General features: G+C 38.2%; 3 protein-coding genes across 3 annotated transcripts in view; 1 reads left to right on the forward strand and 2 right to left on the reverse strand.

Annotated features, from left to right (window-relative positions):
* Positions 1-610: 610 nt before the first annotated feature.
* Positions 611-1,883, reverse strand: brk1 (BRICK1 subunit of SCAR/WAVE actin nucleating complex). The gene is made up of 3 exons (XM_046076045.1): positions 1,719-1,883; positions 1,211-1,293; positions 611-1,110 (listed from the first exon to the last, which is right to left on the reverse strand). Exons 1-3 carry the CDS (start codon positions 1,834-1,836, stop codon positions 1,084-1,086), a joined length of 228 nt encoding a protein of 75 aa, XP_045932001.1. The 5' UTR covers positions 1,837-1,883; the 3' UTR covers positions 611-1,083.
* A 2,137-nt stretch (positions 1,884-4,020) lies between these two features.
* On the reverse strand, positions 4,021-5,500 carry gpx1a (glutathione peroxidase 1a). The gene is made up of 2 exons (XM_046076169.1): positions 4,990-5,500; positions 4,021-4,612 (listed from the first exon to the last, which is right to left on the reverse strand). The coding sequence occupies exons 1-2, from the start codon at positions 5,212-5,214 to the stop codon at positions 4,262-4,264; spliced, it is 576 nt and encodes a 191-aa protein (XP_045932125.1). The 5' UTR covers positions 5,215-5,500; the 3' UTR covers positions 4,021-4,261.
* Positions 5,501-5,815: 315 nt separating this feature from the next.
* LOC123987358 (testis-expressed protein 264 homolog) overlaps positions 5,816-24,667 on the forward strand; it is a 36,518-nt gene continuing 17,666 nt past the window's right edge. Inside the window, exons 1-2 of the mRNA XM_046076168.1 lie at positions 5,816-6,231; positions 13,159-13,380. Coding sequence (XP_045932124.1) covers positions 5,977-6,231; positions 13,159-13,380 — 477 coding nt within the window. The 5' untranslated portion in view covers positions 5,816-5,976. The remainder of the gene's footprint in view (positions 6,232-13,158; positions 13,381-24,667) is intronic.

Here is a 24,667-nt window from a genome sequence, read left to right on the forward strand (position 1 = left end):
ACAAGGAGGAGGCATGCTACCTGAACAGAAGACGGTGTATAGAGCAAATGCTGCCTGAAAGGCTAAACTAAGCAAAAATTTACCCTCAACCACATATCCGCCATTTTACTGAGTATAGGTTTTCCACGAGCCTTTTAGTTTGCCGTATTTGCAGTACATGAAGTGGTTTGTAATCGTGTAATGCTTTAACTTAAGCAACATTTTGTTAATTTTACATCAGACTTTCAGCAAGTTGCAGTGCACACATAGCAAAATGATAAGTTACAGAACCTACATGATTGCTATATCCCTGCTAAATAAAGGCTTACTTTTCATTGTTTTCAGGGTTGTTTTATTCCTGGTTCTTGTCTTTACCTTGGTCCCAAAACCACAATAACCAGTGGGGGTACCGTTTTACTAAATACTGTATTGCAATGCATATCGTGCAATAACTTCATATTCTTACAATTTAATATCAAGCCATACTGCATACACATAAAATACACATAAATCCATCTTTATATATAACCTTTTAATATAATTTTAAAAATTTAAGCCACTGCTGCCACCATGTATGTACAATTTTGACCTGTATAATATACTGTTTGACGCGACAAACAGGAAACACAGCCACTGTTTATCCTTTATTACAGTATGCAAATCCTGAAACATCACCAAACAGTTCATTGTACAAGCAGGTCCTTAATAAAGATGACTACACAATTACTTTTTCAAGTTGGCACACAAGAATGTTCCCTCTCTTAAATCACTGATGTGGTAATGACACTGAACACAGATGGTCAATAAGTTGTGCTGATACCAGATCCATAATTGAGCTCCACAATATTCTTTGAAACCAATACTTACAGAGCTTATGTTAGTTTTGTAACATTGATTATGCTTGAGTCACTGACATCCATAACATACCCATATCTTCTATACAAATGTGTCATGAGAAAACAACACAAAACTCAGCCATATAATATAAAAATGGTCCACATGATCCCCAAAAAGGAGGGTGGAATCCATCACACTTTGCCCCAAAAAATCAGGGTGGGGGATGGGAAGGTAACTCGGGGATGCTATGAATTTCCATGATGAGTTCTAGGTCAAGGTTTCTCCCTTTGTCACCTGTAATGAGATACATATTTATGTAACAGCCATATCATTTTCAAACATTCAAATATAAGGAGCCATCTGATTGTTTAAATTTCAATGCAATGTGACTTACCCTCGCCTCAATATATTCAATCCTCCTCTCCAAGGCTGTCAGCTTCTCATTGAGGGTGGCCAAGCGGGATCGACACGACATATCTGAGGATGATGAATTGCGTTTAGCATTTAAGTTACAGCCATGACATTTAATGCTGCTGCTGGTTTACGTTAACATTAATGACCGCCGAGCAGACTAATGTAGCGTTTGCAGTGGCGGTGTCCTAACACTGCTGTTAACGTTAGCTGCCTCAACCCTTTAAAAAAGTAACGTTAACGTTTAATGCAATGTTTTGACACTTGTTAAGCAGCTAACTTGAGTTAACAAGCGATACACAGTGTAAGGTAACTCTACACCAAACTGTCACGGTACTTCTACGAGAAAACAAGCTCATAGCTAACGACAAAGCTAATTGCTAACTGGGAGTGGCCATAGAAAACATCAACATCAACGCTAGCAATAGCAAGACAGCTAGCTGATCTAGCCATATCCACATTAGCGGTGAAATTGATTGTTAATAGCTCACCGAATGAGTTAAGAAAATCGGCGATTTTTTTGATGCTGCTCGTAATAACTTCTATATATTCTCGATTCGCCCAATCTTGGTGAATCTCTCTCTGCACTGGGTCTTCCTGGCCGGCCATGTTGAATAACTCGTAGCTTGGCGTAGCGTTCAATCAAGGATAGCTCTCTGCGTTCATCCAGGAAGCACAGCATAGATGGAACATGGATGTTTTTAATCCATGGGTTATACTTCATACAAACCACAAACTTATTTTAAAATAATAAATGTTGGGTATTACCGTTATGCACCATAAAGTAACGTCACATTCATAAATTAGTTACGTAGCGTCAGATTTCTATTCAGCAGTAGTATACTGGTGGAAGTTCACAATAACAAATAGGCTATACTCTTTTAAAAGTCCTACATCCCACCATCAAAATATAAAGTACCAAAAGTATAACTACACATCATGCAGACTGGCCCATTTCAGAATAACGTATACCATATTATTGGATTATCAGAATCAGAAGGAGTTTTATTGCCAAGTAGTGTTTTACACACACGAGGAATTTGCTGTGGTGATAAGGTGCTATATGTAGACAAACATACAGTCAACATAAATAAATGTAGAAATATATAAATATGGAATGGAAGAACAGCATTACAGATATATACATGTGCATTATTCTGGGTCTGTGCCCTGCAGAAGTAACGCAAGGAAGAGAGTATTGTGTACCTATAAATATATAAACTGACAACATAAAAATATACAACAACAAAGATCAACAATCAACAACAAATACGTGCAACGTGCCAGGTCTGTGCACGACATGAGATGAAACAGTATTTACATGTGCAGAGACATTTGTATCATTTGCAAGGGGGGAGTGTCAGTAGGGGACCTGGGCCTTGTTAATGAGGCTTAGTTGCAGACGGGAAGAAACTGTTTTTGTGGTGAGAGGTTTTGGTCCTGATGGACCGCAGCCTCCTGCCAGAGGGGAGAGTCTGAAACAGTTCCAGTACAGGTCCAGAAGAGAAGGAAGATTGCAGCCAATCACCATCTCTGCAGAGCGAATGATAGGCTGCAGCCTACCTTTATCCCTGGCAGTGGCAGCAGCGTACCAGATGGTGATGGAGGAGGTGAGAATGGACTCAATGATGGCGGTGTAGAAGTGCAACATCATTGTCTTTGGCAGGCTGAACTTCTTCAGCTGCCGCAGGAAGTACATCCTCTGCTGGGCCTTCTTGATGATGGAGGTGATGTTCAGCTCCCACTTGAGGTCCTGGGAGATGATGGTGCCCAGGAAGTGGAAGGAGTCCACAGTGGTGACTGAGGAGTCACACAGGATGATGGGGGAGGGTGGGGCTGTGCTCTTTCTGAAGTCCACGACCGTCTCCACGGTCTCCAGAGCGTTGAGCTCCAGACTGTTCTGGCTGCACCAGGTCATCAGATGGTCGATCTCCCATCTGTAGTCGGACTCATCCCCACCTGAGATGAGCTCAATGAGGGTGGTGTCATCCGCAAACTTCAGGAGCTTGACAGACATATATTCTGACACATACTGTAAAATACTGTACATATTTCCACACTCTTATGTTATATTTTTAGATTTGTACCTATATTTTCTTTTTTATATTTTCTACTTGCCATTTTTTTATTATTTCTATTTCTTTGATGCCTTGATTAGCAAAGTGAGCAACTGTAACAACAATTTCACCTCAGGGATCAATAAAGTATTTCTGATAATTAGCTGTGAAATGTGTAAACACACCACTTAAATGTTGGTAAAAGTGTGGCTACTTTAAACTGGCCCACTCCTTAGCTAGCTTGTGAATTACATTATATTTTATTTGTTGATTATATTTTGTAATATTAATCTGAATTAGCAAAGTAACAAGTCACTTAAGTATTCAAATAAATGTAGTGGAGCAAAAAGTAGGTCAACAATATTTGCCTCCAAATTGTAGTGGAGAAGAAGTACAAAGTTGCAGAAAATGAAACCACTTGTCAAGTACTCTTGAGTCACTTTCTACTGCTATTCAGGTAGCTAATTGAAAGCATCTGGGGCTTATGTACAGCAGCCACCAAAATGTATTTTTGTGATGGAAACAACTCAAAGGACTGCCTTAATTTAAGTTGGTAACATAGCCAGCCACTTATAGGCCTACTTGAAGGCTGGCAGTAGTAAGCAGCTAGTGCTACTACTGCTAGTACGTTGACACATAAAGTAGTATTTAATACCTCAAACATTTTCCAGATAACAAAGAAAATGGGGATTTTAAGTGTTAGTATGCAATTGACACAAATGACAGTAGAAGTTTATATGACATTAAATGTTTAATTCTCTACCCAATTAAGCAATTTATGATTTGAGTTATACACAGTGGCAGAGTCAGCCTTTTATATCTTCATCAGAAACTCCCCTCACAAAAATGTTTTAAGGAGTGTCTTCATTGGGTAAATAAACTGAACAACCAGTGTGTCGGCTACTGATTAATCTTTTTGGACAGGTTGGTCATAACGGATATCCTTTACAGCCACCTAGAATGGGTTGTAAAGATCTTTATTTAAGCTTCTTAAGCAGCTTTTTAATATCTGCCTCAATGTCAATGGTGAGGAAATGTCTGCTGTAGCGCTTAAATGGCTCCCCATCAGGACCAACCAGGAACTTCTCAAAGTTCCAGGAGACATCGTTCCTACAGACGGGACTCCAAATGATGAACTTTGGATCAGTCATGAGAGCCATGGCATCATCGCAAGGGGATGAAAGCTTGTCCTTCAGATAGACAAACAAGGGGTGTGCATCCTTTCCATTCACATCCACCTTCTCAAGGAGCTGGAAGTTTGGTTCAAAGCCATTCCCTGGGCGGACATACTTAAGAGACTTTAAAATTTCATCATTCTTGCAGTTCTCCTGTTATTAACAAGATAGAAACATGAAATAAATTATAAATGGGCAGTATGCCATAAACCTTGATTAGGCTAAAAGCCATGAGGTTTTGCACTCAAACTCACAAAAAGAGGCAGTACATTTCTTACTGTACTGTACTTAATTTGAAGGTATCTTAAGTATTTCCTTTTATCTATCTTCATGACAGTAGTTACCAGAATTTATGACATTAATAAACAATATTGGCTTTTCTTCTATAGTCTGATGATGCAAGACGCACAGATTTTTAGCTGTTTTGGAGCCAGAGACAGAGTATATTCTAAATATGTAAACAATATCCTCTCATAAAAAAAAACCCAGAGTATGTCAGCCACTTTTAAATTCACATTGCCTAACGTTACCTGATGTCCAAACTGATTGCAGGGCACACCCAGAATAACGAGTCCCTTGGCAGTGTAACGACTGTGAAGCTCGTTCATCTGAGTGTAGTCCCTGGTTGTTGTTCCTCAAAGAGACGCCACATTCTCAATGAGAACAACTTTCCCCTTCAGAGCAGAGAAACTGAAGGTTTCTCCAGACAGCAGCTTAGCTGTCAGGTCGTAAAACCTTTTCACATTCCCAGCCATTCTCACGAATCCCGGAAGAATTATTACACGAAGTTGTAGGGTTAAGAGGAAAAAAAGGGAAGTTTTACCTCAGGCTGTCCAACGTCAACAAGGTTAAGCATGTGAAGTCCAGCCTTCAATTTATTAATGGGGCGGGTCTTATACCAACTCCAACTCGTTAAGGCTCAACTACCATATTTGAAATTAAGTAAACGTTCCCCTTCTTTTTTGGAATATCCATAAGATTTAAATACATTTTTTCAGGTAATCCGTTGTTTGTTAATGGTCTACTGTTTCTGATCACTGTACACATTAAAGTCCTTGAATTGTTGTGTCTACAATTGTCGACTTTAACTTACATTCAAAATGAGTTAAAAACCTAAAAAAATGGAAATGACGGGGCATCAAAAAAGCTGTCACTTAGCGAACATTTATCAAATGGCCAGGTGCGAATATTGACTGTACATATAGACCCACACTACCAGTAAAACTGAATTATAAAAATATGTTTGCCATGGATATGTTTTGTTTCTAAGCGTTTTACAAGTTTATTTGCAAATAAATTCACCCCTATGGTCGGCATAAATGGTACTTTCCCGGAAGTCCTGTTTAATCTCTGAGACTGGTGGTTTAAGTTCAGTCAAGGACAATTGCCAACTGAAAACCACCAAACGTTTTCTGAAAATGTTCGCCTGTTACAGGAAATATTCATGTGTTAAGTGTTTAGAAGAAGCTAACTAACGTTCAATAACGGTACCTGTTCTGCCTGTTAACTAAGCTATCATGCCGGACTGGCTCAGTCTGTGTGTGGTCATTAGCCTGTTGTTATGTCTTACAACCGTAGCTGGTTACATTTTGTACTCGGGACTCCTCTCAGACATTATCGTACTAACTGGCTCTGCTCCCATAAAGAAGATTACATTCGCCTACAAATTTAAAAAAGGACCGTACAAACAGTGCGGACAACTTTTTAAGGAGTCTCTCAGTATTGGACCAAAGCTTTCATGTATCGCAGTATTTTATGATGACCCTAAAAAGGTAAACCATTACACAATCATCCACCATCCGCTACACAACACTCTTTAAATGGCAGATTCTTTTACCCGTGTTTCCTGCGCTTGACATTTCAGCTTAAAAATCAGGCAGCTTGTACAATGTAAACCAGTAGTCGCCCACCAGATGGCGATAATGCCATTCTTTTAAAACGAAAGTGGTAGACCTGAATCCATTATTTCTCAGTATATAGTAAACCCTAGATGGTTTAACCAAGTTCCAGTTTAAATGTTTGTTTTTACAATGAATAATCGGTTTAGTGGCATTTCATGTAGTCTTGATATTCTGTCTTCTTTCTAGTTTTGTCACGTTTGGCACTGATTGATTTGATTTACTTTTTTTAGTTTTCCCTTGAGCAAAATCATAACACATCTGTCCAGGGTGTGGTGTGTCTTGTGGATTCAGATGTCATAAAATGTTATCCCAAGTGCATTTTGGCGTTGCCCACTGAAGGCCCTGAGATGTAAAGTTAGTCCCAAACCAGGTCAGTCTGTGGGACTCAATCACAGAATAAAGTTATTCAATAGATACAAAATAATTTTGAATCAAAGCAATATACTATGGTCACCTACTCAGTGATCACAATACATCAACAAATTGTTTAAAAAAAATACCATGAAATGTAATCTCAGGTTCCTGATCAAATTTTCACACTACATTATTGAAATACATTTCTTTTAGAGTCTGATTTAATTTCACAGTTATAATGAGATCTGTTGAGTCTAACTGCCTGGCTAAGTTCTTTCAAGGTTTTGCAATAACATTCTTGTATGCTAAATCAGCAGTAGCCTTATGGAGATCGTTTCAGTCAGCTTCCTCACCTGCTGGTGTGATATGAATGTGTGTTTGGTGTTATGGTTTTGTGATGTGCTGTATGTTGGGGGGTGGGGGGTGCATAATGCAAATGAACCATTAGGTAGTGTAACTAAACTACAGCTGTGCATAATTGTAGCTTGTCTTTTTTACTTGGGGTTTCCACGACAGCTAGTTATGTAAATCAGACTTATGTTGGCATTGTTGTTGCTCGAGAGGAGCTGAGCTGTGACAGTAGATATATTGCAAGTGTCATTATTAGATTAGATTAGATTGAAAATAATAATGATGAAATGTGTATTTATTTCATATAAATGGCCAATATTTTTCTTAAAGATCAAGGGTCAAAATGGGGAAGCTTATAACACTTATGTGAATGTGAGTGAAGCTCTTGTGGGTTCCTTTGCTGTCACGCCAATGTTGCCAAAAACACAATTAGTGTGTTAGATTTCCCTGTGAGATGTTTTCCTACTTTCCCAAACCGTTCCCTGTGTGAACTCATCCATCCCAAAATCCCAGTGTCTATAAACAGCAGGAGATAATATCTGCTGGGTCTGATTTTCTGATACCTCACCCTGCTCGCTCTCAGAGGTCTCCAAAATCATGTGGTGCTGGTTCCCACAGTTTAAAGTGAGTCCAGCATGAGTTGTTTTCAGATGGGCTCTGCTTAAACAGAACGAGAAGGAATGAAAGTAGCACCTTGAAATGGTTAAGTGGTACAGTTTGATGCATTGTGGAGGGTATGAAGGTTCAGTTAACAAGGGTGGAAAACAAGGGCCTGACAGATTTGATCTTTAGAAACATGAATCTGCTATAGGCTGATATTGACTGTAGCACACTGCATGTAGCTGGCTGTCATATCCCTAGCAAACTTCTGACCTCGAGCTACATGACATAGAAACATGCACTGCACTGGGAATACAATGTAGAGCTAGGACATATGAGATAAGATATATATATATATATCTATATATATATATATATATTTATATAATAAGATAAAATAATAAAGGACTTTAGTTTGTATTTTAGTGCTGAAACTAATTAGAATGAATGGATTAATCAAGGAGATTTCTTTATCATTATACAACACAAGGCTGTACAATAAAAATAAAGTTTGTAGTCCCTTCATGCTGCACATAGAGCACATCACATAATAACATTTGAATTAGAATAGGGAACACACACACACACACACACACACACATATATATATATGTATGTACATATAATCATAGGCCTATACAGTTATTTATACACACAGGAAATGATTCTGCAATGCATTTGTGTCTGCGATAATGTAAACAGCAGCAACATTTTTTTGTTGATTTCCGATTAGTTCATCAATAGAAAATCAGCCGGTAACAAATATTTAATTCTCGATAAATCATTTAAGCAATTTATTAAGCTAAAATGCCTATCTGGTTTCAGCTTCTTAAATGGGAAGATTTGCTGATTTTAATCTCATTGTAAACTGAATATCTCTGAGTTTTGGAACGTTAGTCGGTTGAAAAAAAAACATTAGTTAAAGCGATAATATAATGAATGTTTTCATCTTAAATGATTATATAGCGAGATGTTTCTGCATTCCTCGTCGATATAAATGGGGAGGACAAAACAGTTTCAACAAAAACTGAACTTTATAACTTTCATCAAGGTAGGGTTTATTGCAGGGCTGTTGCTTGACATGGACATTAGTTTTAGGAAGATGTACTTAAAAGGATATTAAGTGATTGGAATCCAATACGCGTTTAGATAATTTCAGCAAATATTTCCTCTCCGTGTTTTGTGTGCTCTGAAAAAAAATCTGTTTTTCCTTCACAGCCCTGGCACTGTAAAAGGAAAACAAAGAAAGTGGTGTTGACCTTCCACACAACATTGTTCCAGCCAATCAGCAACAGGTGGCGTTAGTGCTCGAGCCAATATTATATAGCTGCAGTATCAGAGGCTGCAGTTTCAGGACCCCTGCAGTCCTGGGACCACAGTTCTTTTGCAACAGCGCCATCTGCCTCTCCTCCTCTTCTTCCCCATGTTACATACCTCAACTACTGAGTCAATTATGTTGAGACATCTCTGTCACCATCACTCAATTCTAATATTACAACAATTCTGAAATATGCTCATAGCTACAATTTTCAGAACTAGTTTTCAACAGTATTGACTTAATTGGCACTGTTTAACTCTGCCATAGCCCGATGCATAACAACCTGATGGAATATAACCAGAGTTCAGAGAGGACCTCTTCCCAGCTCCGCTTCAAAACCCTTTTGTTATGCTCATCCTTTTTTCCCCAAGCCGGCAATTAGGCCAGCAGTGGGTCCTAGTTCCTCTGCGCAGTCACAGCCAAGTCCTGATCTAAGTTAAAATAATTGGTGTAATGATCTCAGCTCATTAGCATCCGAGCCTCAGGATGCCATTCTGTCCCAGTGTCAGGAGCCCCAGAGAGTGCTCTCAGGATGGGTATTTGGTGTCTAAATACTCAAGACACTGTCCATTGATATTTGTAGTGAGAACGATTTTCAAAAGTGCAGCTGACAGAGGATAAGTGTCAGCATCCTCTGTTCTCGGTTTTCTCACTTTTACCTCCTTTAATCACTTCCACTGGAGAAACAAAAGACCTCAACAAAGGCTTAAGTTGGTTCTGAGATGGTTGCCATGGATACAGGGCTGGAGCAGCTCTGTCTGTTCATTCAAACGGCTAACACATATTCTGGGCCCCACTCACCAGACCATTCTCCTCCACCAGCTTCTCTCTCTCAACTCTTCTCAGTTTTCAAAGCCGGAGGGTTCTGACCCAGTGTGCCCACTTCACCTCTACCCTGCAGCTCTCCTCTCCTCCTCTGCGTCCAACTTCGAAAAATGTCATGGGGAGGTAATGGGTGTGGGGAGAGGGGTGGGTCATGTAGTTTTCTGTCAAACTTGATATTCCGAGTAAGCGTTCAGGGTCAGGGTTTGCGGTCTTTGAGACATAGATTGTCTAAATAAAAAAGCTCAGTGACAAGTAGTGGTGAGATGACACATGTGTCTGCCCATCGTCAGGGACCCATGTTTAGGTCACAATATGATGAAAGCTGTGATGCAGGAGGGGCCGGTAAGGAAATGTGTATCATTCCAAATGTTAGTCTTTGTGGTGAATGATGAAATAGTATAGCATCTCTCTAATACTTGCCCTTTTAGAATGTCATAGTAAAACATTTAACCCTCACTAAATCTGAGAGGAAAATACTTTGTATGCCGGTGAAGATTGTCTGCCTTTTCTTACCCTGTTGCCTTACCAAAGTCAATTCAGTCAATGTGCAGTAGAGACAAAGAGACGTGGTTCCTTCAGTTGAATTTCTGAACTTTTTTGCTTCAGATGAGCTGTCAGTGTGTTCAAGAAACATCAAAAGGCAGCACACTTCTGTGTCTTGATGAGTGCAGAGAAGCAAAACAAAGATTGTGGACAGAGGCTTGTGCTTGTGGCAGTGGTTCTTTGTTCTGGACTCCCTACATGGGCGCCCTGTGATGATTAATAAATCCGCTTGGCTCAGACTTCTCACTGTGAGCCCCCAAAACATCCAAATAGTAAAAAATATCCTCATGTGTATAATTCCCCAAACAATAAGTAACAGTTAAGCAATTAACTGGATACTAAAAATCAGTATCTTTTGTATTTAACAAAGTGACATGTTATCTTTAGTTTGGCCAGCTCCACTTAAAACCAAACTCTTGTTTTGACTGTTGTGACAGCCGCTGTGATTTGGAGTGGTGAGTAGATGTTTATTTAGGGATTGTGGACATTTGGCAGAGATCATCTATTTTTCTATGAGGCTTTATTAAATCTGCAAGTCATAAACTCCACTGAGCATCCAAAGCATTATGGTAGCAGCCTCACCGGACAAACAAGGCGTGGTTTACCTTTCATCACTAAAATATTGTGTGTATCATTTGTACAACCAGGAGTTGTATGTTTGTATGTTTGTTGCTTCATGCTTGACAACAATGCCAACACATGGGAGGAAGGTAAGCATTCTTGTGTTTTTACAGAGCTGCTTCTCTTCATGCATTGAAAGCGAAATGGTGAAAGAAAACCGTGCACGTAACAAAAGCTTGGAAACTGGTCTTAAGTCAGACTGAATGCAATGTTTATTTCCCCACAACTTGACTCAAACTTAAGATTCTCTACCTGGGAATAGAGCTGGAAACTCACACTAAAAATCACAAAATCTAGCCTGTAGACTATTTCCCTTATTACAAAGATGAGTAATGTACAATCCTGTTCCCCAAATCCTGATGTAGGGCTGCAACTAACAATTTTTATCATTATTGGTTAAAATGTAAACCATTTTCACAAATGTTAGAAAGTTGTGAATAATGTCCTCACATTTTCCAAGAGTCCTAAATGCCCAACCAAGAGTCCAAAACCCAAATATTCACTTTACAATCATATAAAACAGGAAATCGTCACACTGAAGATCTGGAAACAAAGAATTTATGGCATTTGTTGATTAAAAATAGCTCAAACAATGAATCAATTATCAAAAATATTGCTGATAAATGTTGTTGATTGACTAATTGATCAATCGGTTCATTGTTGGAGCTCTACCTTGAAGCTGAACATATATCTGTAATATGGTCACAAGGTCTGGTAAAGGTATTGATGGCACTATATAATCAGATTCAGAGCTGATTATCAGAATTCATCCCAAATAATTCAAATTCACAAAATGACTATCAGTCTGTTAGCCAAGATTTAAGATGATTTGAAACATAATACTGAAAAACAAATCTTAAGGCAGAAATGTATGCAGATTTCTCACTCCTTGCAGTATTTCTGTGTGTGTGTTAAAAACTTTGAACGCGTGGTGGTGTGAAAAATGACTATGGTCTGCAGTGCACAGTGAACAACGCACTTCTGCTCAGGACTGGCCTTAAGTGTTGAGGAATAGACGAGAAAATAGGCATTCTCCGACTGTGACGGCCCCTGTGTGATCCAGTGAGACCACTCTGTGGTAGTGATACCTCGCTGTTGTTAACCATCTTTGTTCTGTTGAAGTGACTGCTGATCAGGTGCACCTGGGACCTGTGAGCCAGTGGAGATAAAGCTCCACTTGGTGAAACTGCTTTCTCTTCTCCCTTCTCTGCAATCCAGACGTCAGCCATGGCCTGATCACCTTGACTGTCACATCTTGCTTTGGGTTTATTTACGTTACAGAGACACACCTCACACATTTAAATAGTTAAGTTTAGTTCACTCTTTTGTTAAATAAATCACTTTTTGATAATTTATGCTGCCTCATTCCTTCTTTTGTCATGGCCCTTGAGCCAGGTTGTGACACCGACCCACTGCCAGTGCTTGGTGCGTAGCATTGATAGGTTTATGAACAAATTGAACCATTCCAGCTTATTTATTGCATGAGAAAGTGTTGGATATCCCAGGAGTGTTAATTTGTAAAGATTATCTCCCTTTTCTTATTTTTTAATGGGCACCAGGGTGCCTAGAATGGAGGAAAGTGCCATAATTGCTCTGCTGCCAAATTTCTCCAATTAGAGCTCTAATTGATGAGCATATTTTCTTCTTAAATTTGGCACCTGGCTGACATTGGAAAAGACATCATTATTTTTTTTTGTGAGCATCCCATTATTTTTTAACAAAGTTTTTTCCTTACATCGAACCCTAGTGTTGAGTATGAGTCACCAGTCCTCAGAGAGACAGATACTTGAGAAACTACAGAAATGTAATGGAAATGACAGCATTTCAGAGTTGTACCTCTTTTTTCAGGGAGGTTGACTGGCATGAGCACAGATGATGTTCATTGTGGTGTTTTCCTGCAAAAAAGAAACACTAGCAAACATTAGGAATTGTTGATAGCACTTTTAGCTTGAGAGCATTAATCTGTTATTGCTGCTATTGTCATATTAGAGGCTCTGTATAATTATGACATTTAGAATCACTATAATGAGGAAAAAGGGAATGATCAAATGCTGGTAAGACTACAGAGTGTGACCATCTTTCCTGTATGTATGCCTGTTCTATCTGGTCTATCTCAATTATCTGACGGTCTATCTTGTTTGTATGTTCAATCTTTATTTATTTGTTCATTTGATCCTTGTTTCTAGGTGCCGGGACCACAGTGCCGCTATGCTGTCGGCAGTATTCTTTGTGAGGGAGAAAACAAAGCCGATGAGGGGCTTCTAAAGAGCTTTGAGACATCGGGCTTTAATGTCTTTTCCTTTCCCGAAGTCACACATGTGGTCACTACCTCGTTCCCCCACAGGACGTTCTTCTCTCTCCTTTTGGGAATAAGAAGAGTCTACCCACGGCTAGAGCACTACATCAAGGTATTATGGATTCTTTTCTCACAATCACATGAATTTTACATATAATCTACAAGGCAATTATTTGTTTATTCAAATTACAAGAAAATGCCCACATTCAGGAAAATATGATGTGGTGAGACTAATTGTAAACAAAAAATAGGAAATAAAGTATACTTATACATAAACACACAACTATTACCCATGCATGGACAGATGTGCTCTATGCATCTGTGTGTACAAGCCCAGGTGTGGATGTGATAAGTGTCTTAATTCCTTTGTAATCTAAATGTACAGCCAAAGCCCAACGCAAACTGGTCCCATGAGCCACAGTGTTCTCACAATGTCTTGGCAGCACATTGAGTAGTGACATTGACATAGTGTTTCTATTTTGATTCACATCATCACCATCTACAAAATATTTCACATTTTGAAAAAATTGTGTCTGAATGACATTTTATATTGAAAATTTTACAAGGTGCAAAAAATAACCATTAAAATAAAAAATTAAATATGCAATGTGAAATGTGTGTGTGTTAGAATGAATCACTGCTAACTCTAAAGTGGGCTTATGTTAAGCCAAGTGTTAGCAAGTAAATGATCAATATCTCACCCCACGATCGTCACATGCACGTCTGACTCATACATTTTTAGGCAGCACAAAGTTAAAATATGTTTTGTGAAAAGCCGAGCGTGTCAGATCTTTTCTTCACACTTCCTTGCACCTTCTTTGCGGCATCCCCTGGAGGGTTGGGAGGTGTGTGTGTTAGGTGGTGAAGCACGAAGAGATTTATGGTTGGAAAGCAGAAGGAGACATGGAGTAAACTTGGAAGACAAAGGAGGAGAAAGAGGGAGAACAATTCAAGACCCTTTTAGCACTTTATGATGAATGACCTCACAGAGTGGCGCTTGAGGGATGCTGGGAAAGTGAGTCATTGTGATGAGCAGAGAGTTTTGTGGATATGGGTTAATTATGCAGTGCGCTCAAAACAGGTGGCAACACCACAGGTTGTCTCAATCACTCTGCCTCTGCTGGAGGAATGTGTTTGGGTGTCCTGTCTGGCTGGCTCTACCATCTGCTTGGACACGGTTTAACTCTGGCTCCGCTCCAGTGTCACTTAGCCTGTCTGAGAGGTCAGCTTACACAGTCACCGGACTGGACATCAGTCTCTCTCACCAGCAATATTAAACATTTGATTCAATACCTTCTACGTATGGTTTACTGTGTTGTCTCAACACTTGCTGGCTGTAGCAGTTACATAGCTCCATGTAAACTTGTTGAAACAGATAAAAGAATAATATCTGCTAGAGTTTGAGGGTCTTTGACACACTGGCGACTTTCTGTACTTACATAGATACATAGATTAAAAGTATATAGGATTTCTCCAAATGTACTCAGTTACCTGTTCATTAGGTACTTTCATGAACATCAAAGTGATTATGCTTGTTGAACTGTTTAAGAGAGATGTTGATTCAACTTTATGGACATTTTGGATGCTGTAGTTTCTAATGTTTAGAAACTGAAATGTTTAGAAACTTAAATGTGTTAATTGCAGTAACCACTTTTGGTTCTGGCTATAATGTCTCATGTGGGTGGCATTTAGTCCTTACCCCTCCAGCTATTATTAATATGCAACAACTGAAATGAATCCTAGACCTAAACTCTCTGTACATATTTCTCTGTTCTGGAAGAAGGCAGGCGTATAAGGCAGAATATATATTAAAAGTATATACAAGTCATCTGTCTGTCTGTTTGTCTGTAGGATGCCTCAAAAATGTGAATTTATTTTTATGTAATTTAGTGGATCGATAGGCCTTGGACCAAGAAAAGAAAAGGATTTAGTTCTGGATCTGGGATGTCTGCCACTAGACAAAATACAAGGTTGGACACTTGTTCAGTGCAGGTGGAGTTGGCAGCTGTTAGCTTTTTCTTTTCTGATTCTACAGTACATTTGCAATGTGGTATTTTGTTATTAAGAGAGCAGTGTAGTTATTTAAATGCTGCTGTTCGATCCTGAATGCTCAGCAGGGATAAAGTTATCCCAGTGACAACCAAAATATATTGTAATGGAATTTTCTATCCTTGAAACTGACTAAACTGATTGTTCATTTTGAAATTGTTAATGCATTTTAAACAGCCACACTATCCTCATCTCATGCTCACTTATGTCTTTTTCAAGCAGCACAAACAGAAAACTAAGCAACACTAGTTCTGAAATTAAAGTAAAAATGCAACCGGAAAAGGTAAAATTTTCTAAAGAAGTTTGCCCGAAGGGGAAAATTGTCAAATCATTTGAACCAGTTAAAATGTCCTAACATGTTGAGTTTTGGAAATGTCTTAACCTTAAAAGCAGTTGAAGGAGGTTTCATTTGGATTTTATGTGTCTTTGAAACTGCTGAAGTCGTTTTAGGCATTTGTGCTGAAAGCAGTTTAAGAGTCAGTTAAAATTAAATTGCTGAAAGGAGTTTCTGAAGCATCAGTTGAAGAGAAGGACCTTAAATGATTTTAACTATGTTTTAAATCTGTTTTACATACCCTGTAAACATAATAAAGTAATTATGAAACACTACAACATTACACTTCATTATAATAGTTTATTAGTGCATAAAATTCCACATTTAAACTAAAATGTAGCTCACATTTAACAGAAGCTGCGTAACAAACAGTTCTAAATGGGTTTCTTTTACTGAATAAAGGATGCTGTTGATGGCTGACACTTCGAATATCCCAAGTGGTGAGACCTTTTCAAACAAGCTCATCAGCATTTAGCATGCCTGGCTTGTCATGGCAGAATGATTTCTGTCTGTCAGACACTTTGAGTCGTTGCCCCATGGTCGGGTCTGATATTTGCCTAGTCAGTCCATCGATCGGCCCCAGTGTTTTTCTTCAGTGCTTGGCTTTTTAGTGGTGGGCTACCTCACAGACGCCTTGGCATCTTGAGATTTGATTCGAGCACAGTGGCCAGGCCTTCAGACTGGATTGGGGACTGGGGTTGGAGGATAATTTTGCTGACATTCACAGGGATCTAAAGGTTTGTGAAAGGCAGACGATGGAACATTTGTTCGCTTGAGGGCACTTAAGTTTCTTGCCAGCACAGAGGTTCTGGGATGAATATAAAGCAAGCTTTTCTTTGTTCCTTAGAAATGGCCTTTTTTTTAGCAACTTACACACATGGTAAAGTGATCATAAAGTCTTCCTCAGCTCGATAGAGAATGAAGCCTCATTTTGGGGCATAAGGTGCTTCCTCTCACAATTCTAGTGTTAGTCAACGTGGGCGAGAGTGACGCAAAGCAGTGCGCAGATGCTAGTCCTCAGGGCCTGATAAACATGCAGACTTTTAGCTAACGGTGATGTACATTCTAAAAGGTCAGAAAAGGTCATGGGATTTATATGCTGGACAAAGTAAGGGAGGCAGTGTCATATGCTGGAAGATTTAGAAGGGAAGCCTGGTGCAATTTTAGTTGTGGGGGTTTTGAGATATTCTTATCAAGAAGAAAGAGGACCTTTGCCTTCAAACACAAGTAATTCGTATTGGTAGGGTTAGGCTTCATATGGGAATTCAAAACCCCTTATGACGCTTTCAGTGCAGAAATTGTTTAGTTGTAAGTATTCAGAATTTGTACATATTTTTTTCTGTTTCAATTGTAACTCATGACACTAATGAGGTGCGGAGATAAGCCATGTGGTTAGGATGATTAATTAGCAAACTGTCAACTTTTATAAAGTCTTACAATTCCATCTAAAAAAATTATACTCTTCCATGACCTTCTGTCAGACAGAGACTTTTGAAAATGTCCAGCCTGTATATTTCTGTCTCATTTCCACTCAGTCAGTAACCTTTTTGTCGCTGCAGCATCTTTCTTTAATTGACCACCATTTTCTATATTTGAACCCATGCCCAACTTTTGCACATATTTGAAGCTTGATGAATAGCTGTTTTCACTCAATAGGCCCAGTTTTGTCACATTAGATAAAATCCAATTAGTTCTTATATAAATATGGTTCTGAATATTGAATTCAATTTCTGTCACTTTTTTAAGACGGCACGCTTAGCTTATGTTTGGCTCATGGTCAGTGAAGTTTTGAAAACTGAAAATATCATGAAAAATTCATCTCCCAAGAGTAAGTACTGTGGTTACAAGTAGTACTAGATGGGTATTATGCCTGTGTTATTGCTGAAGCTCTATCTCCAAATCACACTTGTGCTGTTTTCCTTTTTTATCCCCGCAGTCTATCGATCATTTCTATCCCAGTTATCCTTTCTAATCCTTTGTTCTAGGTTCCTTCAGATGTCTTGTAATCACAGACAACACTGCACTGTTTGGTGGAGTATTAAAAATGAAATTAACAGCTTAATTACTTGTTTTGCAATAAAAATGGGGGTTAAACACTTATGATGTTAATACATTTGCTGTGTTTAAGACAGGTGTAATTTATTGTGATTATGAGAAAAAAAAGTTTTAATAAAATGTAATGAAATCAGTGTCTTTGGTATGTTATTTTATTTTAAAATAATGAATTATATTAATGTACAAACTCATTAGACCTCATTTATCAAGTGTGTTGCATCACGATCCTGCGAGCCAACTCTTCCCACAGGAGGTTCTGTGGAGTTTGCCTGTCAAGTGTTCAAACATGACTTTCATCCTTCAGCAGCTGGGAATCTACTGTTGGTGTTAAATGCCACATCTGCATATGATTGATCTGATTTAAACTTTATCCTCTGTTGCACTGTCGCTCTGAATCAAGATCAGGCAGCAGTAGGGTGTGATTACAATGTAAGAAGGGTAGTTATTTTTAGATATGGGACAAACTGTTTTGTGCCGGTGGCCATCTTATCAATCACTTATGAGATCGAGCAAATGCTTAAAAGATGTATGCTGTCTACTTTTCTGTGATTGGTCTGTGATTGTGTATTGCTAAATTTGCTCCCTGGTCTGTTTTGTAGTTTGCAATGCAGATACAGTAAAGATGTGTCAAAATCAATGACAGGTGTAGCCCTGTAAATAACAACTAATGTGTCTGTAGTCTTTTAACTCCCTTAAAATGAGATACAGAACACTTAAAGCACCTATAGAACTGTCTTATTAGTTGCTGGCTGCTATAGGATTAAAATAACCCAAATACCTTAGGAATCACACCAGGAAAATGTTGAAATGTTTAGAAATGTATGGTAAACTGGCTGGGATAAAAATAGAAATGTATTTCTTGCATTAAAAAACAACCTGGACATACTTCAAACCTGCCGCTGACATATTTGCAATTAGTTTATCTAAACAAAGTTCAAAAGTCTTACACAAACTGTAGACATTTTAGCTCTGTTAGGACTACGTATTGCATTCATAAAACTGTTTTCAACACCTCGTCAGTTTGTATATCTTTGATGCGTTTGTGTCATATAGAAGAAAAGAACATGCACACACATTTTCTTTTGTCGGCTGAAATACTCCAACAATTTGGTCGTGTCTTTTATTGAGATAGACATGCAAATTAAATGAATTTGCTTCAGCATTCTCTTGAGGGATTTTCTGAAAACCAATCCAAGAGGCAATTTTGAACCATTCAAGTATGAGTCCAGCTTCAGGGTGGGGGCACCTAACTAAGGTGCAGAGGTTTGGGACCTCAGTGAGCGAACTAAAGGAAATGGGAAAGATAAAAAAAAGAGGCTTAAGACTTAACTGCTTTAGTCAGCTCAGTGACTTTCAAACAGCCCTTGTTCATTTGTCAGGGCTGAATAAGTCTTTGTAAAGAGTGTTGTTGCTTGAGTGACACCTGGATTGTTCGTACTGGCAGCAACTACTGTCACTCATTATGCCCTCAGCCCCTTTGAGCCCTCAGGGCTTTGAAATGAAATGTAGAAAATAAATGTGTTGGTTCCATCGTCCCCTCCTTTATGTCAACCAATAGAACTTTTACTACATGTCTGAAAAGACTAGTACTATTGAGGAAACACTACTGTAGTTCTGCAAAACAGAAAAGAGAAGATATACAGGATTTATCTAAGGGGTTTTCATGGTTTGTTTAGAGAAGTAAAGGGAAAGTAAATTACTAGGGAGAGGAGGGTCGTATGCCTCTGATAGAGTGGTATCCTCCATAATCTTACAGATTACTGTCATTAACACAGGCTTCAGAAAACGATCAAATGTTGCTGTCACTGAAATTACATGTTCTGTGTTGACATTGAGTGCTAGTGTTGGCTTTGCAGTGCCTCTTGATGCACACATTTAAGTGGTAGTAGTAGTAACAGAAGAACCTAAGAAAAGGGTTGACAGATTGTCGACAAACTTTAAACCAAAGGTCACTGTTTCAGTTTTTTTGACTTCTGAAGGTGGAACTCCACTGATTTTACACTTCGAAGTCTGTTTACATGTCTTGGAAAGTACTGCTGCATATGTGAATAAAACATTGTATAAAGGATTTTGTGGCTCCAGAAAGAGCTATGCGAAATCTGATAGATTTACATCCACACCTGAATTTTTGACCAAACTGTCGTTGGTCGTTGTATTGTGGGTAATGTGGGTTAAGATAAGGAAGAACAATGCATGGAATTAAAAAGACGATGAGTCCACTATTGTGAGTGCAATTTTGTTCAGTGGCCTACTCTTTTAATACCAGTGTGGAACTTAAAGTTTTGGTAATAGTTCAATTCTGTTTTCCAATTTCAGTTCAGAAAAGCTGCAATGTCCTTTGGGATAAGATAGAAGGCTTGGTCTTATAGTCATGTTATCTGTAGGAGAGACGGTCTCTGTGCCCTGCAGCCACTAAAGGACTGCTGTTGTTATCAACCATCAGGTGAATATTACCTTTGAAGTCATTTTAACTTACTGTAGCCTAACTTGGTAGTGTCCCTGCAGCATTTGGAACCAATCTTGGTTTTCAATTCTGAAAAGTGAGTGAATACTCAAGCTTTGATGGATGTTATTTTTCTGTTCTATTTGCTACATTTCTTCATCTGTATTGTATACTGTATTGTAATATTATCTAAGACAAATATGGTGCATATATGTCTTTATTTATTGATCCATGTTGACTGCAATCTGAACACAAACATGATTCTACACTCTTTTCTATTAGCACACGTTCCACAGAATCAGTACCATCACTGAATGTCCTACAAGATATGAAGCTTCACAGGCAACAACAGTAGAAAAAGCATTGTTTATTCACACACACACAAAGTTGTAAATATTGCAACATTTTGCCTTGTGTGTACAACAAAAGCCTCACACCTTTTGAACTTATTTTCATATCATATAACATATTTTCTAGATGTGTGTTTTTTTGTGTCATCTGTGACAAGCCTTGAATTTAGTTGTGAACATGTTTGAGAGCTGACACAGTGCAGTTATCTTAAAGGAAAAACTCATTCATTTGATACTGGTAGTCTGGCTGTCTTACATACAGTATACTTGTCTTGTGGATCTCCAGAGGCCAAGATTTTCTGCCTTTTAAGTAAAACAAACTGGCTCAACCTCCAGCAGCAGTATTAGATGAGTTTTGTAAAGAAAAGAAAACTCACAAAGATTTCTTCCACTTTCCAAATGCAAATGTCATGTTATATATATATGTATGATAATCTGCATTGTGATAATTAGAGACAAATATAAAAATAATACTTAAAGGTGCCCTGACAAGATGAAGGCAAATCAGACACACTTAACAACAACAACGTTAGCTGACATTATTCTGCTAACTCGTAGAAATTAATTGGCTGTTGTTGTAGGACAGGTGTTCCCACATTATTATCCTTCCTTTATTATCAATAATAATTATTAGAATTTACATTGATTTTCAAATGTAACTTCTACCTTTACCCTCTACTTTTTTTGGCTATTGGTTGAAAATATCAAGCTTTTGGTGTTGCGTATACATCTTTCAAATCAATTGGTGCAGAGTTACCATTAGTGGTGTGTGTGTCTTGTTGTCAAATCTGTGATTTATTACTTTTTTGATTTAAGTTGGGGGCTTGTTATGTGTCAATTTTATTTACAAAGCCCAATATGACAAATTTGCCAAATCGGTACAGCATACAACTCCCTCTGTCCTTAGACCCTTGATTCGGATAAGGACTTTGGATCAAACTCCCCTCAAATAACTATTTGTGTTATGTTTTGTTATGCTGATGGTTTAATAGGAATAGCTTGGGTGGTGGGTTTACAGTTGCTGTTTGTGTTGCTCACCAGGAAACGGTAAATTTCACTTAATATATATAAAAACCTTTTGCAGATTAGTCCAGCATAATGGTTTGAAGCACTTATCTGACTCTTTGTTCCATCAGCTGTCCTCTTCACTGCTGAAAGTGGTGTTCTGTCCCCTCTGCCTTTCTCCTCAGGAGCCATTGTCGAGGCAGAGGTTGTTGTTTATATCTGTCTCAGTACTCAGACTGATCATTTGTTGGCTGTTTTCCCCTAAAAAAAAATCAGTTTTACCCTTCTATCTCCTGTGGGCAGCAGATATTCACTTTTCTCCATCAATTTTTCACTGTCTTTGTTTCATCTAGGCTGACTCTTTCTCTCTGAGGTACAGGAAGTGCAGTCCCCCCTGGGTTATTAACTGTCACTCTGAAACTTGGCTTCTTTTAGACGCAGTCAAATGCTGGATTTATTCCCTTAGATATCTTCGTAACATATTATTCTCACCACATGCATGAACTCTATAGCAGATAACTCAACGTTGGCTGGTAAAAACCTCACTCAAGAATTAGGATTATTGGTAATTATGGGGTTTGATTTGGCTCTTAAAATGTATTTTAAACAACATAAAATATATTTTAAACATCATTTTCTCAAAGTTTGATATTATCTCAACAGAAGTTCCAATGAGATGAGACTTAACTATTTCCTTCATTACATTGACGTTACTTTGTGATTCTACATGAGCTGCGTTTCTTTCACCCGCTCAGGCTGATACATGGCTCTTCATTCCTCCCTGTGTTAACTGCTGCACACCGTGTCTAGCCTAGTTAGCATGGCAGCTAAGGTGTTTTTGCCAATATCTGTAGAAGTGCAAGGTTCAGTGGCAACCTAGGCATGTTTTCTGTTTGACAGACTGTTGCATGTCTGCTGCTATGGAGGAGAGGGGATTCTTATGTGTACACTTGCAGTTTGGCTTTGCACTGTTCCATTCCTTTGTAAGTTGCATATCTTTTGGTTTTAGACTGTCAGACAAAACAAGAAAGTATTGGGCAAGTGTTTTATACTGTTTTCTGACGTTTAATAGAGTAAATAATTAATTTGATTAATAATAGGAAAGTAAATTGATAATAAAGATAGCCTAGTTGCAGGCCTAACTGATTAACAACACCTTTATTACACACGGGCTGACATTCTGTTGATTTGCCTGATTGATGGTAATTCTGCATCTAAAGCGGGGATTCCCAAAGTGTGGTGCATGCACGCATCTCGTGGGTTGCTTGAGGTGCCTCTAGGGGTGCGCGAGAAGGGGGTGTGTTACCTAAAAGTTAAGTCTGAGGAATATGGTGAGCATTTATGGGGATTCCTAAACTGAGCCATGTAAAGGGAGGGAGAGTTAAAAGTGGATGTGATTCATCTAGAGCCACCTGGGAAAAGCATGCCTTCTTTCTTTGTGTGTTGGGGAGTAATGGCTCCGATGCAGAACCACCTCTGGTAGCTTGTCCGTACGGTATAGGCTTCATTTATGTCAGGCATGACTTTGTTTTTCCGGCTTCTACAGTACCAGCTATTTCCTTGTTGAAATAATTTCTCTGGTGCCCAAATGTATTCACAATATTTGCCTCATTGTGCGCTGGTAAAAATATGTCTTCTCTGAGGTAAAGAGCTCTTTGGTGCTGTCTTCTCCACCAACACTTCCAGCTCCATACTGGAGAAAAAACGACTCATTTTTTTTTTAAATTGCTGCTTGTAAGGGAAATTGCAGTAAAACAGATTAGGAAAATGTACACCTAGTAACATTTTGTGACAGCAAGACTCATAATGTATCGCTTTAAAATTATATTCCTAAGAGGAAAAAAAATGGAAAATTAAATAAATGAACAAAAAGCAATAATGGGAAAAAAATCCATATATATATATATACGCTCTTCCAATTAATAGTAGAGGCTCATAATGTCTATTTTATTTAATCCAGTTTGTAGAAAATTCATTTATCACATAAAAACATGCAAGTATTTAATGTGACATTTTGTCACATCAGAAAGTATTGTAGTGTTGATGTTTCTTGACATGACACAATTATGGTATTTAAGATATGAAATAAATAATTTAATTTCATTGTACTCATTATCACAACAGTTAGGTAAAAAATATATTACTTAAGTTACTTAAAATTACAAAGATTGCTGAGATATATTGATTATTTTCTTGATGACAGACTCGATGGCTCTGCTTATTCAGCTTTCAAAAACATGTTCTCCTACTAGTGTCTGCTCTGCTGCTCTCACGCTGTCTCCTCTGCTGCTCTAGTTGCCTCTCCACTGCACTGTTTCCTCTCCTGTCCAACAACAGTGAACAAATGAATTGTCAAATAACCAACATTAATGTTACATTAACTAGACAAGATATGTCAAAGACGCCACCAATGTTTGAGGACATTAGAAAGCCAAGCACCACCATCACAAATGAGTCCTCAGGACTCACAGGTCTCCATTAAAATGTGTTTTTAGACAAATTGTAGTGATGTTTAGGGATAGAGATTGTTAGGATTTCTTTATCAGAACTCTATAAAACTTAAAGTGCTTTTAAAATATATAATTTAAAATAAGAATACATTTAGAACAGGATTAGAATTGAATATTTTAACTATAACTAAATATTGTTTCTAGAGCAGCAACAGTCGTGTTTACAACAGCAAGCTCACTATATACTCTATATATACTATGTGCTTTGTACAGGTTTACATGCTTGTTGAACAGGTGAATTGATTAAGTATTGGCTTTTTACTCAAGAAGGTTTTATTGCACTTAATTACGGTAATGAGCGTAGTTTTTGTCATCTCGAGTAATCTTGGATTTATCTTCGCTTCCCCTTTTCACTTTCATTTCATAAACACGTTTTAAAAACTGTAAAACAGAGATAAGCGATTTCCACTTATAAGAAAACATTGAATAGATTTTAGACTGTACTCCTGCAACAATTCGCCAATTTCCACCACTGGCTACATTACAACATGTGAAGTAGACTGTGTTGACGTGGTGCTCTGTGAAAGAGACTTGGAGGACTTGGGGATTCCACGGTGATGTCAAAATGTCCTAACGAACCTCTGGCATTACAGTGTCAGTACATGTGCAATAATAATTTGTTTTCAGAAGTTGTTAGTATAATACAATTTACT

Source organism: Micropterus dolomieu, linkage group LG18 (genome assembly GCF_021292245.1).
Source record: "Micropterus dolomieu isolate WLL.071019.BEF.003 ecotype Adirondacks linkage group LG18, ASM2129224v1, whole genome shotgun sequence".
In the NCBI taxonomy this organism is placed as follows: Eukaryota; Metazoa; Chordata; class Actinopteri; order Centrarchiformes; family Centrarchidae; genus Micropterus; species Micropterus dolomieu.

What these genes read in the sequence shown, in the direction of transcription:
- brk1 (XM_046076045.1), bottom strand. Translation starts at nt 1,836, where the DNA reads ATGGCCGGCCAGGAAGACCCAGTGCAGAGAGAGATTCACCAAGATTGG. An exon ending in CGATTTTCTTAACTCATTCG is followed by an intron (nt 1,294 to 1,718) that starts GTGAGCTATTAA and finishes CATCATCCTCAG; the next exon opens with ATATGTCGTGTCGATCCCGC. An exon ending in TTGAATATATTGAGGCGAGG is followed by an intron (nt 1,111 to 1,210) that starts GTAAGTCACATT and finishes ATCTCATTACAG; the next exon opens with GTGACAAAGGGAGAAACCTT.